Below are 13,401 nucleotides of genomic sequence, written 5' to 3'. Positions count from 1 at the left end.
GTACTTAACCTGAAACTGTTCTTAACCTGAAGCACCACTTTAGCTAATGGGGCCTCCCGCTGCCGCCGTGCCGCCGGAGCACGATTTCTGTTCTCATCCTGAAGCAAAGTTCTTAACCTGAAGCACAATTTCTGGGTTAGCAGAGTCTGTAACCTGAAGCGTATGTAACCCGGGGTACCACTGTATATACATATAGGTAGGGCAGTTAGCATATGTCAGGAATCTAGCTCAGTTCCCAGATCACTGGCTGGTCATTTCAGTGAACCAAGATTTCTATACTACACATACTTGAAAATGCAGTTATGGCCAAAATCTGTATTTGTTTCATGAAATTGAAAATTAGTGATACATTCTAAATTCTTCATACTTTCTTCCTTTCAAGACACTTGTCTTTCTGAATCAACAAGCAGTTTGCCAAGGACGAAGAAGAAAAAGAAGAAAGTGCAGGTATTGTACTCGTTGGTTAATACATACACCCCATTTTACTCATTAGGAGCTGCCAGCTGATAACGTTCCTGAAATTGAATCGCCTCACTAGTATCCCTGAAACAAGTGCAGAAATGATTATATTTCACTTGCCAGAGAGGGCTCTTTAAACAAAATTCTCAGCAACCTCACCAAACACAAATTCCATGGATCACTGTGGGACATGACAAACTGGCGGAAAACTGATGTAACATTTTGGGCTATAATATCAGCATAATGAGGTGGTAGAATGGACTCCCATTTCAGACTTCCACTGGGGGTCTGATGCTTCCTGCACATTTAAAAAAAGGAACATATCAGAGAAAGTACTGACTTTTGCTGTGCTAGCTCTTGATTGCAAAGTGCTTTGTTACACAGAGGTGCATTCAGAACTGTGATTTTCTCACCCTCCACCTGTGATGATATAGTCCATTCTGTTACCCCAGTATGTTTACACCATTTTACCACCTTTACTGCATATGCAGCAGGTATGTATAACCAGATGTTGCACTGGCTGGAATCCAGTGACAATTGAAGGGCCACAGCCTCCTCAATCTTAATTTACAGACACTAGTAACTTTGCAACAGGTAGACATCTTCCTTAAAGTATGCCCATGCATACTTTTTTTGTAGTGGCTCAAGAAATGAAGTGGGGAAATTTGCTCGTATTCAGAACTGTACAACTTTAACACAATTAGCACTGTATTCAACATCAGCTCTGATATGTTTATAGTGTAGATGCTGCCAGATGCTAGTTATGTGTGCTTCTCTTATCATCACTAATTCACCTGGCTCCAAGTAAAATTAGGCCTTGAGTAATTTTATATGTCCACACAGGTAACAACACTGCCTAGAGAATCCACCTTTTTTCATAGCAGATAATTTCAAAATTTCTTTTCATCATATATTTTCAGCAATTATTTTTTTGCCACAAAATATTGATAGTGCCTTTACTACTCAGTGCATTTAGCATACTGACACAATACTTTTGTTTAAAATGTATTTCAGATTGCTGCAGATACCATAGACCACACAAGTTCTAAAAGAGTTGAGGTAATTGTACCAAATATCCTGCAGAAGTCAATCATAGGATTGTAGAGTTGGAAGAGACCCTAAGGGTCATCAAGTCTAACCCCCTAGCATGTCGGCTCCCCCTTGACATGGGTCACGTGTGACATTCCTGACAGTGCTGTGTCTTGGAAGGGGCGCTATGACGTTTGTTGTGAGGCAGGGGAAAACCTGCAGATGGGCCCATTTGTCTGCAAGGAAAATTCCTTCCTGGCCCCGAATATGGCAACCATAACCCGGAAGCTGTCTGCCGGCTCCCTTGGCCAATAAAGCGAGATGAGCACCGCAACCCCAGAGTCAGCCACGGCTGGACCTAATGGTCAGGGGTCCGTTTACCTTTACCTTTATCACTGGAAGAAGAGGGTTCAACCTTTGGGTGCTAGAGTCTCCATATTAATCAGGATCCTGTATAGCTCCTTTTTTGTTTCTTTAATTTTACAAAAAAATTACATTTATAACACAATGGGAATCATCAGCATAGAAGCTATAGTCGAAAAAGTCACAGAACAACCAACAGATTCTCTGATTATTACCTAAAATAAAGAGGTTTCACATTGTAGCCTGAACATAGCTGCTTTTGTCTAAAAAAAGTGGATAGTTCTGAGCTTGCTTTTTTTAAATGTACACTTCATGTAACTTACTGATACCAAGTTTCAGAACTAGCACATTTTTCTGAGATAAACAATTGGAAGCATAGTTATTAATGTGGATTTTCGTCTTCATTTTAGAATTACAAGTTCCCTGGTTTCAAGCCAATGAAAGTCATGAAACTACCAAATCATCTAGAACCCGCACAACTCTGGGATTCAGTTCTTAAAGTCCAAACCTTCAAGGTATAAACTTTGTATTTCAGTTTAGGTAGCAAAACTTGCTGATGCAAAATATTTTTAGAGCTTAAGGTACATCAGTTTTGATAAGTGGTTTATATCTGAAGCAAGAAAAAAAATGTTAACAGTTCTTTTAAGATTGCATGACATACTTGAGACATATTATACATTGAAGTCATTAAGAAGCCAATTACATCATATGAAATTCTATTGTCCACTGTTAAAATCCACATAAAATGCATTTTATGTCTCCAACTATTATATTTTGGGTCTTTTGCTGCTGTACATCCATCTGTACCTCCCTTAGCAAGATGTATTTCATTTTTATTTTTTTTTGCAAATAATGATAAATTTCAGATAGCATTAAACATAATATGCAGAGTGATTAATTCACTCCATTTTATTAACAAGTGAGGAAAGTGTCATGAATTGATTGTTCAGCAGAGCAGCTGTTGTTAATTGAGCCTTGTTAAACAGGAGCACATGACTGGGCTGGCTGGTTGCCAGATCCATCTCCCAGTTGCTATAAGTATTTTGCTAGCTTGGCCTCCCAAAGAACACAAACTCTTGGGCCTGCTGTTAGACTTTTTGGTATGCTCTTTTGTGTGCTACCTGCTTGGAGAATATAAGTTTGGAGAACCGTTCCTGTGATACTTTTGTGACTTCATGACAGAAAGGACATAGCCTTCAATCCAAGTAACATTTTGTGTATTATTGGAAATGGAAGTGCTCCAGCCTCTGATAATATATTATTCTGTGATTAAAGAAGCAGCAGCGTTTGATGAAACATAAGAATTGATCCATGGAATATCTTTGTTCTTTTAGTAAGTTCATATGTGGTATTTTAAATTTTTCATTAGTAGGCATATTAACATTGTAAATCTGAAAATGTTTTAGAATTGTAACGTCGTCCCCTCCATGGTTGTTTTCCAGCTTTATAAGGGAGGGGAGAACAATGCTTACAAGCATTGGTTTGTAAAAATATATATTGCTTGATTGTAAGAAAATCTCTAGGTGGTTTACAAGAATATAAAATAAACATTAAAATGGTCACTAAACTGGTTAAAACTGGCATTTAAAAATATTGAAAAAAATGATTAAAATCAGCAGTAGCTAAAGAAATAAAACACTTTTATCATCACCCTTCAATTTGGGCTCTATGTCTGCAAAAGAAAAAGATACTGCAACATGTTAAACAAACAAACAACAAAACAACCCTATCCAGTACCTGTAACTATATATGGAGCTTGGGGGTTGTGCATACACCTACCAATCGGTTGGATACCATAAACAGCTTTCAAGCAGCAGTTACTTGTTAAGGATATGACAACATTATGTTTGTTCCCCATTGCTCATTGTTTCCAGAGTGGTGATCAGCACCATTGCTTAGGCTCAGCAGTTGTGAGGGCTGCTATCCTTACTGATCTGTGACCTGGAGTCTATATCTCCAAACCCAGAGCGGAAATTGTGCTTTCAAAGGGGATCAACCCCTTCCTGTTTGGTCTCAGTAATCCTTGGTTCAACACAATCTGAGATCGGTTTGCAAAACCTATTTTGCAGTGCAATCCTATACATACCTGTTCCCAGGAATGTCCGGAATAGAATTGTATCATAAATCTGCATAATATCTGCACTTCCACCTTAAAATTTGCAGATTAGGCTTCTCTCTTTTTTTTGGGGGGGGGGGGGTATTTTTGTAAAACACTGTATAACATTCAGACTGAAGAAGTATGGAAAATTTTGAAGCTTTCTCCGTACTTTTTGACATTTTTTTTTGGTCCAAAGAAATATATTACCCTGGCTGTTACTTTCACATTAATACTATTTGAATATATCTAAATTATTTTTGCTGTACAGCTGTTACTTTAAATCCCTTTTTCTTTTCTCTATTAATATTTTTGAAGCAGGCAGTAAATGTTAGTTTAAGATAATTACTGCATGTTTATAGCATAATGTCATTTTATGGATTTGCATTTTTCCTTGAATTTACACATTTTGACAAGGTGTCAGGTTTATTTATTGCAGCCATTATTCATTTCTTGTCATTTGTTCAAGGCCAAGTAGTATAAAGTATGAGAAGAACCAGATTTTTTGGTGCGGGGGGGGGGGAGGTAATGACTTTAACCCATTTAAGCTAATATTATTATTTTGGTCTAACTAACGGATATTCTTATAGATCTGTGCCAGACTTGCGTTTGCAAAAACTGTCTTTAAGAAGCCAAAAATTAATTAGGATCTAAAAATCCAAATGGAAGGTTTTAAATTTAATACCAACAATCAAGGCCAATTTTTATAATCCCATAAAAAGTTATATGATTGCAGAGCATAAAATGATTGCTTGCTATTGAGAAAATGAGTACTGACCCAAGCAATTACTTGGGGTCAGTTTTTAAAGGGTTATATAAGGTTACAGCTGCGGAGTGACAAATAATCTTGTAGATGCATAGCAAAGGACATAATGAACTGTAATTTGTTAAGTTCAATGCTGTAAAAATAATTTTCCAAAGCATGACTTGTGTATAAATAATGCAGTGACATTTGCCTAGGCCTGTCAGATGCCTTGTTTTTCATCGCAAGTCCACCAAGATCCTTTCAAAAGGTTACAGTCGATTGGCATGACCACTTCCTTATTTTTACATCGTGGGACCTAATTGTAGGATCATGATGCTTCAGACTCCCAGCACCCCAGGCGGTTTGGAAGGCATCCTGTTTTGGGCCGCCCTCCACACCATGTATAGCAATTGTAGCAACGCAGGTCAAACGTTGACTCCTTTTTTGAATTTAATAAAGTGCCCTTGATGAGCGGTGCTTACTTCTGAGTAATAATAAAAAATTTTATTTATACCCCGCCCTCCCCAGCCAAGGCCAGGCTCAGGGCAGCTAACAAGCAATAATAAAAACAAGTTGAATGAATACAACTGAAAAACAAGATTAAAATACAACATTGAAACATTAAAATGCAGCCTCATCACAGGAGGAGAAAGGAAAAAAGCAAGAGGGGGAGGGAATCAAATTGGCTCCAAGCCAAAGGCCAGGCGGAACAACTCTGTCTTACAGGCCCTGTGGAAAGAAATCAGATCCTGCAGGGCCCTGGTATCATGAGACAGAGCGTTCCACCAGGCCGGAGTCAGTGCTGAGAAGGCCCTTGCTCTGGTTGAGGCTAATCTAACTTCCTTAGGGCCCGGGACCTCTAGGGTGTTGCTATTTTTGGATCTTAAGGTCCTCCGTGGGGCATACCAGGAGAGACGGTCCCGTAGGTAGTCATGCATAGGATTGTATGGTTAATTGTTTATAGCAGTAGTTGCATTGGACAAGCATATAGATGTATGTTACAAATCCCCTACTTTTTCAAAATGGAAAGCAGCTTTAGGGAGCAGCAATTTGGAGTGGAGTAGAAGAACCTTCTTAACAACTTTCTTTCCAGCTGTTTTTCTTGTCAAAGTCCTTCCCCCACAGTGTGTTCACCACCCCACCCCACCCCATGCGTGGTCCCTGATGCATGTTTATGAAGAGCAACTCAGGGTTCAGTTTGGGTGAGAAATGGCTGGTGTTGAAAGGTGAAATATATAGAGTGGATTCCATGCTCTTTATTCAGCTCATAGTGGTGAGGAGGAATGGAATGTCCCCCCAGAAAATCTGCTTTATATACATTATTTACACAATGGGCCCTACGTGATTGGCTAATTCCAGGATTCACCTATAGGCCAATCTGGTTGCAGATTCACTTCTCCCTGGAACCGGATTGGGTGGCTCCTGTGGACCATTCAGACTGCTGCATTCTGGACCCTATTGTTCTAGGACCAATCAGACTGCTGCATTCTGAATCCTGTTGTACTAGGACCAATCAGACTGCTGCCTTTTGGATCCTATTCAACTCAGTACATAACAAAAGGATTAAGAAAGTAGTTATACACCCCGCCTTCTTGCTTCTGTTCTCACAATTGTAGCCTCCTGGGGTTGCATTTTCCATTTTAAAAAGGAGTTTGAACTTCATATCTTTGTTGCACACCACCCCAATCTCCAGGTGGTGCAAGATATCAAGTAAGGATCTATAGAATGGAAATGCTCAGCTTATGGTCAGCTCCAGGCACTTACCCAGAGTTCGTGTTTCCTTTGGAATGAGGTACAGCAGAGACTGTGGTGTCTATGATATATGGTTTATTTACACATATATAAAATCTGAGCCTACAATGGAGGGGTTCACAGCATTAACACCCCCAAAGGGGCTTGTTTCTCCCATAGCCACAGCCTTAGATTCAAATAGAAATCAAACATGATTTCTTTCCAGTTTCCATTCTTTATTTCCAGTGTCTTTCCATTTCTTACTCTTTCCAGTTTGCTGATTTTTCCTCTGGCTCTCCTCACTTCCCAACTCTACTCTCACACCTAGTTTTTTTCTGTTGAGGGAGTGGGGCAGGGATTAGAGGGGTCTCTCCCCCTCTCTCCAAACTTACAACAATATCAAATTGATCAGTCAAGTCTGCGATGCTCAACAACACCATATTGAAAAAAACACCATGCTTTAATCAGGGGCACACCCTTTGAAGTATATATGTTTGGGACTGCATAAAAAAGGTATTGTTCATCACTTTGTTGTAATTATGTTTATTCATATTTTTTTTAACAGGGCGTGGATACAAAAATTCTGAAGAAATTGTTTATCTCTGAAGCATCCCTTGCAATTTTACAGGATTGCTTTTGGTGGTGGTTTCTTCACAAGTTCAAGGTATGAAGACACAGAGCTTTATTTTCATTCTTATCCAAATTAAAAAACGTAATTCGAATATATAAAATTTCTTGATCATGAATGAATCTGTGCTCACATACATGGAAATAACTGCTTCCCTTTGACTGATTTGTATTGAAAGACAACAGAATAAGTCCCACAGAGAGTGATAATAACCCTGAAAGAGTGTTCCATTTGTGGGGTAAATAACCCATACTAGAGAGCTTAAATTTGACACCCAAGGTGTGTGCAAATGCGATAACCCTTATGTCATGCCTTGGGCTTTTCATATATGAGATGTAAGCCATTGTTTGGATTATCAGTGCAACAAAGAGTGAAAGCAAGCAACGTGGGGTAGGTACAACATTAACTGCAAAAATTCCACTTCTCTTTCACTCTCTCTCTCTCACAGAACAAACACACACACACACACACACACACACACAGAGAGAGAGAGAGAGTTTCCTATGTCATGTAACCTTTTTAGCTCCAAAATCGCATTCATGATCACTCTGAAGTTCCTGTTAATTCATACATTATTTCTACCACCTGTGGTTAAAATCAGTGCTATGTGAAGCAATGAAATATTAATGCTAATAATACCTTTTCCTGATTTATTTCAAGCCTGATCAAGCTGAACAGGACCACCTTTTTGATAGAATATCAGACAGCTTTGTGGCACTTCTCTTGAGTACTCCCAGTTTCATAAAAGATCCTTTCTTTCAGGTAAAGACACTAATAGGTATTTTTCAATCGTGAGTGTTGCCCCAGAATGCATCCCTTTGGCATCCTTATACTGTATGCTTAAAAGTATAAGTATATACTTAGACTTTTAAAAGAGGCCCCGTGGAACATGTGTACTCTGTATCCACAGGGCCTCTTTTAAAGGACTCACCCTGTATATCCTTATTCTGTACACTATCATGCTGCCTCTTAAACTCTTTTCGGAGATGAAGATACCCAGATCCTTTAGCTGCTTCTATGGTTTGCCTTCAAGCCCTTTTATGGTCACTCTTTATACTGGTGCCAGTGACTGCATCCTCAGCCATTGTCTAAGGTCCAACCTACACTTTATGGGATGTGTGGGTACTGTCACCTCACTACCCCCAGGTAACGTTGCTGGAAAAATAATGTATTATATACAGTCTTGGGAAATATGGCACGTACATGATAATGTGTAATTATCACTGGTTCTTGTAGAGCTTGTCTTGAGGTTTGGGCTGGACGTCTTGTTAGAATAAAGTTATAAAACAAAAGCAGCTGGTCCCTTGTTTTGGGGCCCCGGCCAGTTTAGTCCTCTGAGGCCGAGGACTAAACTGCTTGGCTGCCCACCCCCGCTCAGCACGGGCCTGAAATATTGTACTCGGGCTACGTGTACTTTTATTGCATTTTCATTACTTCTGTTTCTTCCTCTGTACTTCATTGTGGTGTATGTGGTTCTTCCACTGCCTTCAAACAGGACTAAAGATTTTGTCCCTTTTGTATTTCAGTTTTAAGTTTTTGGTTCTTTGTTACAATAATGTTTAAGGTAGTTGGTGTCACTTCTGACATGGTGCAACAATACCGTAACAAAAATAAAATAAAATAAATTGTTTTCCAAACCATGTATCACAGGTTTTGTCTCCTTGGCTGCTGCTTGTGGAGACAAGGAAACATCACATAATATTCATAATAAAGCTTTTTTGCTCTCTAGTTTTTGATGATAAATAGTACAATAGTAAACCCCCCCAATTTGTTACTTTACCTAAAAAGTATTATCTGTATATTGCTTCACAAGATGTTAAGCTAGCTGCCATGCCTTGCTTACTTCGCACATTGGCAGAACTATTCATTTCACCACAAATAATGATTCAGCTATGTTTAAATGTCTGGGTTTGTTATTAACTATACTTTGCTTATTCTTTATATTACTCACTGCCAACTTTAAATGTTTTAAATTTAGCTTTGTTTGTATTTTGGCAGATGTACCCTGACTGCTTGTCACAAGCCATCTATGTTACTTTTTGTGAAGCTTTTCCTGAATCCCGTCTTCGTTTCACTGACGAATTTAAAGAGGAACTAATGGATTTAGTTTTTCAGTGGATAAGAGGTACTACAATTTGTCTTTGAAATTTATGGTATTAGGACTTTTCAGAAAGATCTTTTCTACATAACTTTATATATTCAGCATTTTATCCCAGTCAACATCAGTACTACAGAATAGTAAAGAATAATAACACTAAACACTCTAATAATGAAAACAACGAGTCCTGTGGCACCTTCCAAATTGATTGCGATACATGTTTTTGCAAATGAAAACTTTCAAGTCGATGAGAGCTTATGCCACAACAATTCAGTCTTTAAGGACTGAAGTAAAGAGCATGCTAAATGCATCATTCTTAATCAAGGTTTAAGAAAACATAATAGTGGGGTGAGGAACCAAATTTTCATTGGAACAGCAGCACACAGTGTGTGTGGGGGGGAGGTTTAACCGTTCCTTCCTCAGTCCCAATCCCAGTAAAATCTGCAGAAATAACACACACACACAGTAATGCTGGGAGGATTTTCAGTGGGATTACAACTGAGGAAGGAATGCTTAAACCTCCCTTCTCCAAATACTGTGATCCTCATGAAAAGTGGACCCTTCCTACTTGCTATTAGAAACTTATGTTGCCCTGATCAAAGATTTACGGAAGATTGGGAAAAGTTTATCCAATATATGCAAAAACTGAGTGATAATAAAATTACGTTTGTAAGCTTTAAGGAAGCTCTGTGAGGGGAAAGGGTTAAAAGGGCAGAAATGTGTAAAAAGTAACAATAGGAAGGAATGGCAGACAAATTGAGGGAAGTAAAAAAAAAAGAAGTAAGATGTAATTAAGATGTATGGAATGTATAAATTTGCTTTTGTATTTGAAAATTAATAAAAATATAATATGAAAAAAAGAAACTTATGTTGCCCTAGTGACATTTGAAGTGATAAGCTTCAGTGCTATATATGTAGTTTTGCCCCAATACCTTATCGGCTCTTTGTTGCAACCAACTACTATTTATTACTATTCTCACTGTCATTATAGTTATTGCTAAATTTATTACCTGTCCTTCACTGGCAGGTTTTTGGGCGAGTTGCAATTTAGAATTCAGAATTAAATACAATAAAAACATATTACATTCACAAGAGTAGGCAAATCAGTATATGGTGGGGCGGCAGTTTTATTATTGTATTAACACAACTGTCTCTTTAGAATTTGTCACAATGCAGTCCTGGGGAGTACCATTTTGTGCTCAATGGAATTTACATGCTTAGAATTAGGCTGTTAAAGTGACATAGCTAAAACTCTCGCTTCATGAGTATAACACGTATCAAGGGTTTGTCTTAGGAAGTACCAAATGTAATTTCAGCTGTGCTTATAATTTTATGGTACAAGTGTTACTGAATAACTGAAACTTACGCCCCAGTTATGATATGATGACATCCTCATTGAAATAATGCTTGTCATTTAAAATAATTGCAAGTATGGAATGAAGTAGAACTCCTCAGATAGGAACTACTAAATGTGCTTTATAGTTCTCAGGGTGGGCAGGCTTTAGAGAGCTGCCCCAGCAACATTTCAGTGTGTATTCCCCCCTCAAATAACAACCATGGTGATCAAATGTATTCTTATGTGGTTATAACACTTGCAAGATAGCCTCTCTAGTTCCTATTGTGAACACAAATAATCCACCACCAAAGACTACTAATTTCATGTCTTAATAATTTACAACGAAAAGTGATAAAATTAACAAAACTAAGACAACATAAAGCATTATGCCTCTTATTTAGAAATATCCATCGAATGTTAGTTCTCAGTTTCCAGTAAGAAAATGAAGAATGTTAGAAAGAAATTGAATGAAGAATAAACCCCAGTTTGCCAACAAAGCAGCAGGCTGTTGAAGATACAGTGCATACCAAGAAGTAAACATGTGCCTTTCTTTCTGTCTTTCTTTGGTAACAAAAGAACCGAAAAGCTCTTGTCGGTTCTTTTTTTAAAACACACACACATTAATTTATGCTTTGCAGGTTTCAAACCACAAAAATCTGCTTGGAAGAAATGGAATTTATTCTGGTTGGAAGCACCCCTGACACAAACGCAGAATAAAGATTCCTTACATAAGTTATCTAGTTTGAAACTCCAAACCTCTGTGATTAAAACAAGGTCAATAGGAAAGTCTTGTAAGTACCAGATGAAGAACTTAAAAAGTTATTGAATGTTTGTTTCAGAATACTGGCATAATATTGGCCGCCGTATTAGTGAAATAGAGATCGATATTATAAATCTTAAGGATAAATTTGAACCCTGTAATTTATTGTTGGAATCAGAACAAAATGTCAAATGCTTACTCCCCAGACATGGGGTTCAGGATGCAATATCAGCAAGGAATGATTTTGAGTATCATTTATGTTGAGACAAGGCTGTTGTGATGGGTTCAGCTTGGGACTGGTGTTGAAGACGTCTGGGAACCTTGTGGTACCTGGTACAAGTTACCCCACTTCTTAAGAAGATGGGGCAGTGAATAGATGAGTGTTTGTACTGATTCCCTATTACATTTTTTTACATAAATCAGAGTGGTTTTAACCTTTAAAAACATAAACAATGTAAACCCTGGACTCAGCTAGACTGGTAAAGAAAAAGTGATTTATATGTGTTGTACATGCAATATAGCATTGTGCCACCAGATGGCACAGTGGAGCCCCATTTTTCTTCTGCCTGTTTTCCCTGTTTAAATTTACAACGTGTTTAACTGAAACACATCTTTGACATATCTAAATCCAACCCCTGTACCATAGAGACATTGTTGTCCTGTGCCACATCATAATCTTTTAGATGTACTGAGAACACTCTCTTAATTATCCTACCCATGTTCTAAGTATAGTAAGGAAGAGCACCGCAAAAATTATAAGACCCTTCTCCCAACAACTTGTCTGGCCCTTTTCTAAGGTTTTGTAAAATCAATCATAGAATCATAGAATCATTTTCAGTCTGAGATTTTATAATGACAAGCAACAAACATTTGCATAGAGTCTGGAAATACCATGTTTAAGAATTTAGCTATAATGTATTCTACACATGTAAGAATTGCTTTATATACAAGGAGGAATCGCTGTAGCTTAGTGAAAGCATGCAATATTCGCCTTAATTTGGAGCAGAATGTACATGGCCAATACAAATCCTGCAAGGTGCAGAAAAAAGGATATATAAAGAGTGCCTCCCATAGCTGTCTGTTTCCAAAAGACTTGATAATGTTGTTGCTCGGGTGGTAATTCCTAGAAAAAACTTTAGTAGGAGTACAGTAATATGCCAAACGCTGTAGGTCAGGGATAAAAATATTCTGCCCCAGGCATAAATTATAAATTGTTTCTGTCTCAAGTTTGGATGGAGGAAATGCATCCCGGTTTGAATGTTCTTCACGAAATAAAAAGCTTGTTTCTCTCTTTCTGTTATGAAATGGCCACTTACCCCGAATCTGGGTGGGCAGTAGTTGTGGCCTGTTGTGCTAGACCCCTGGCCTCACAGAACAAAGGCCTCTCCATTGTGAGGCTGGCCACTGGGGGAATTCCTCAGCCAGCCACAACGGTGGCCGGGATAGCCTGCCACTGGTGGAAGTCCGGTGACTGCTGGGCCCTGCTGTTAGATCAATCAACAGACCTTACTTGGGTACTTTAACACCTGCCATATTTATCTTGTATGCTGGCCTTTTCTTCCTTGCACCGCTTATTGACCTTGCTATGGTTCATTTAATGGTTGCTGTATTTCGAGCCGGAAATGAATTTGCCTGCTAACAGATTGGCCCTGTTTGGAGGTTTTGCAAATAGCAAATAACCACAGCCATAGCTGTCAACCGTCCCTTATTTGGCAGGAAAGTCCCTTATCCCAGCGCTGTGTCCCGCTGCTGTCCCTTATTGATGATGTCCCTTAAATTTCCCGGGTTTCAAAGGAAACAGCTCCTCTCCCTCCCTCCCTGCCGGCTTGGCTGCGTTGCTCACGCAATAAGGAGTCTAAGAATGACTGAGGGGTGGAGCTTGCATGCCTTGGGCCGATCAAATCGGCCGTGTTGCCTGGGGACTCGCCTTTGCTCAGCGCTTCCCAGCGGAGAGGTGACGATGGTTTTCCTTGCTGCATCCCCTTTGCCGGGTTGCTGCGCTGTGGGAACCACGGCTTGAGGCTTCGTTTGGCTGCTGGCTGGGCTTTCTGCCTTTGGCTCGGAGGGGCTCAGAAGTCGAACATACCTGTGCTCTGACAATCCCTTATATGGCTGCTGATCCCTTATTTTCAAGGCTGTTGGTCCCTTATTTTCAAA

At 39.0% G+C, this 13,401-nt stretch overlaps 1 protein-coding gene across 4 annotated transcripts in view; it reads left to right on the top strand.

Annotated features, from left to right (window-relative positions):
* FAM227B (family with sequence similarity 227 member B) overlaps positions 1 to 13,401 on the top strand; it is a 106,910-nt gene that overhangs the window by 6,297 nt on the left and 87,212 nt on the right. For all 4 annotated transcript variants that reach the window (XR_014504573.1, XM_083412085.1, XM_083412086.1 and 1 more), the window contains exons 4-10: positions 383 to 447; positions 1,474 to 1,518; positions 2,262 to 2,366; positions 6,988 to 7,086; positions 7,711 to 7,812; positions 9,049 to 9,175; positions 11,123 to 11,275. Coding sequence is in view for 3 of the 4 variants with exons in the window: in XM_083412085.1 (XP_083268211.1) it covers positions 383 to 447; positions 1,474 to 1,518; positions 2,262 to 2,366; positions 6,988 to 7,086; positions 7,711 to 7,812; positions 9,049 to 9,175; positions 11,123 to 11,275 (696 nt within the window). In the remaining variant the exon portion in view is untranslated. The remainder of the gene's footprint in view (positions 1 to 382; positions 448 to 1,473; positions 1,519 to 2,261; positions 2,367 to 6,987; positions 7,087 to 7,710; positions 7,813 to 9,048; positions 9,176 to 11,122; positions 11,276 to 13,401) is intronic.

The sequence above is a fragment of the Podarcis tiliguerta genome (genome assembly GCF_965153285.1).
Source record: "Podarcis tiliguerta genome assembly, chromosome: 14".
Lineage (NCBI taxonomy): Eukaryota > Metazoa > Chordata > Lepidosauria > Squamata > Lacertidae > Podarcis > Podarcis tiliguerta.
The sequence above is the reverse complement of the archived record's forward strand: the minus strand, read 5'-3'. Positions and strand labels throughout refer to the sequence as shown.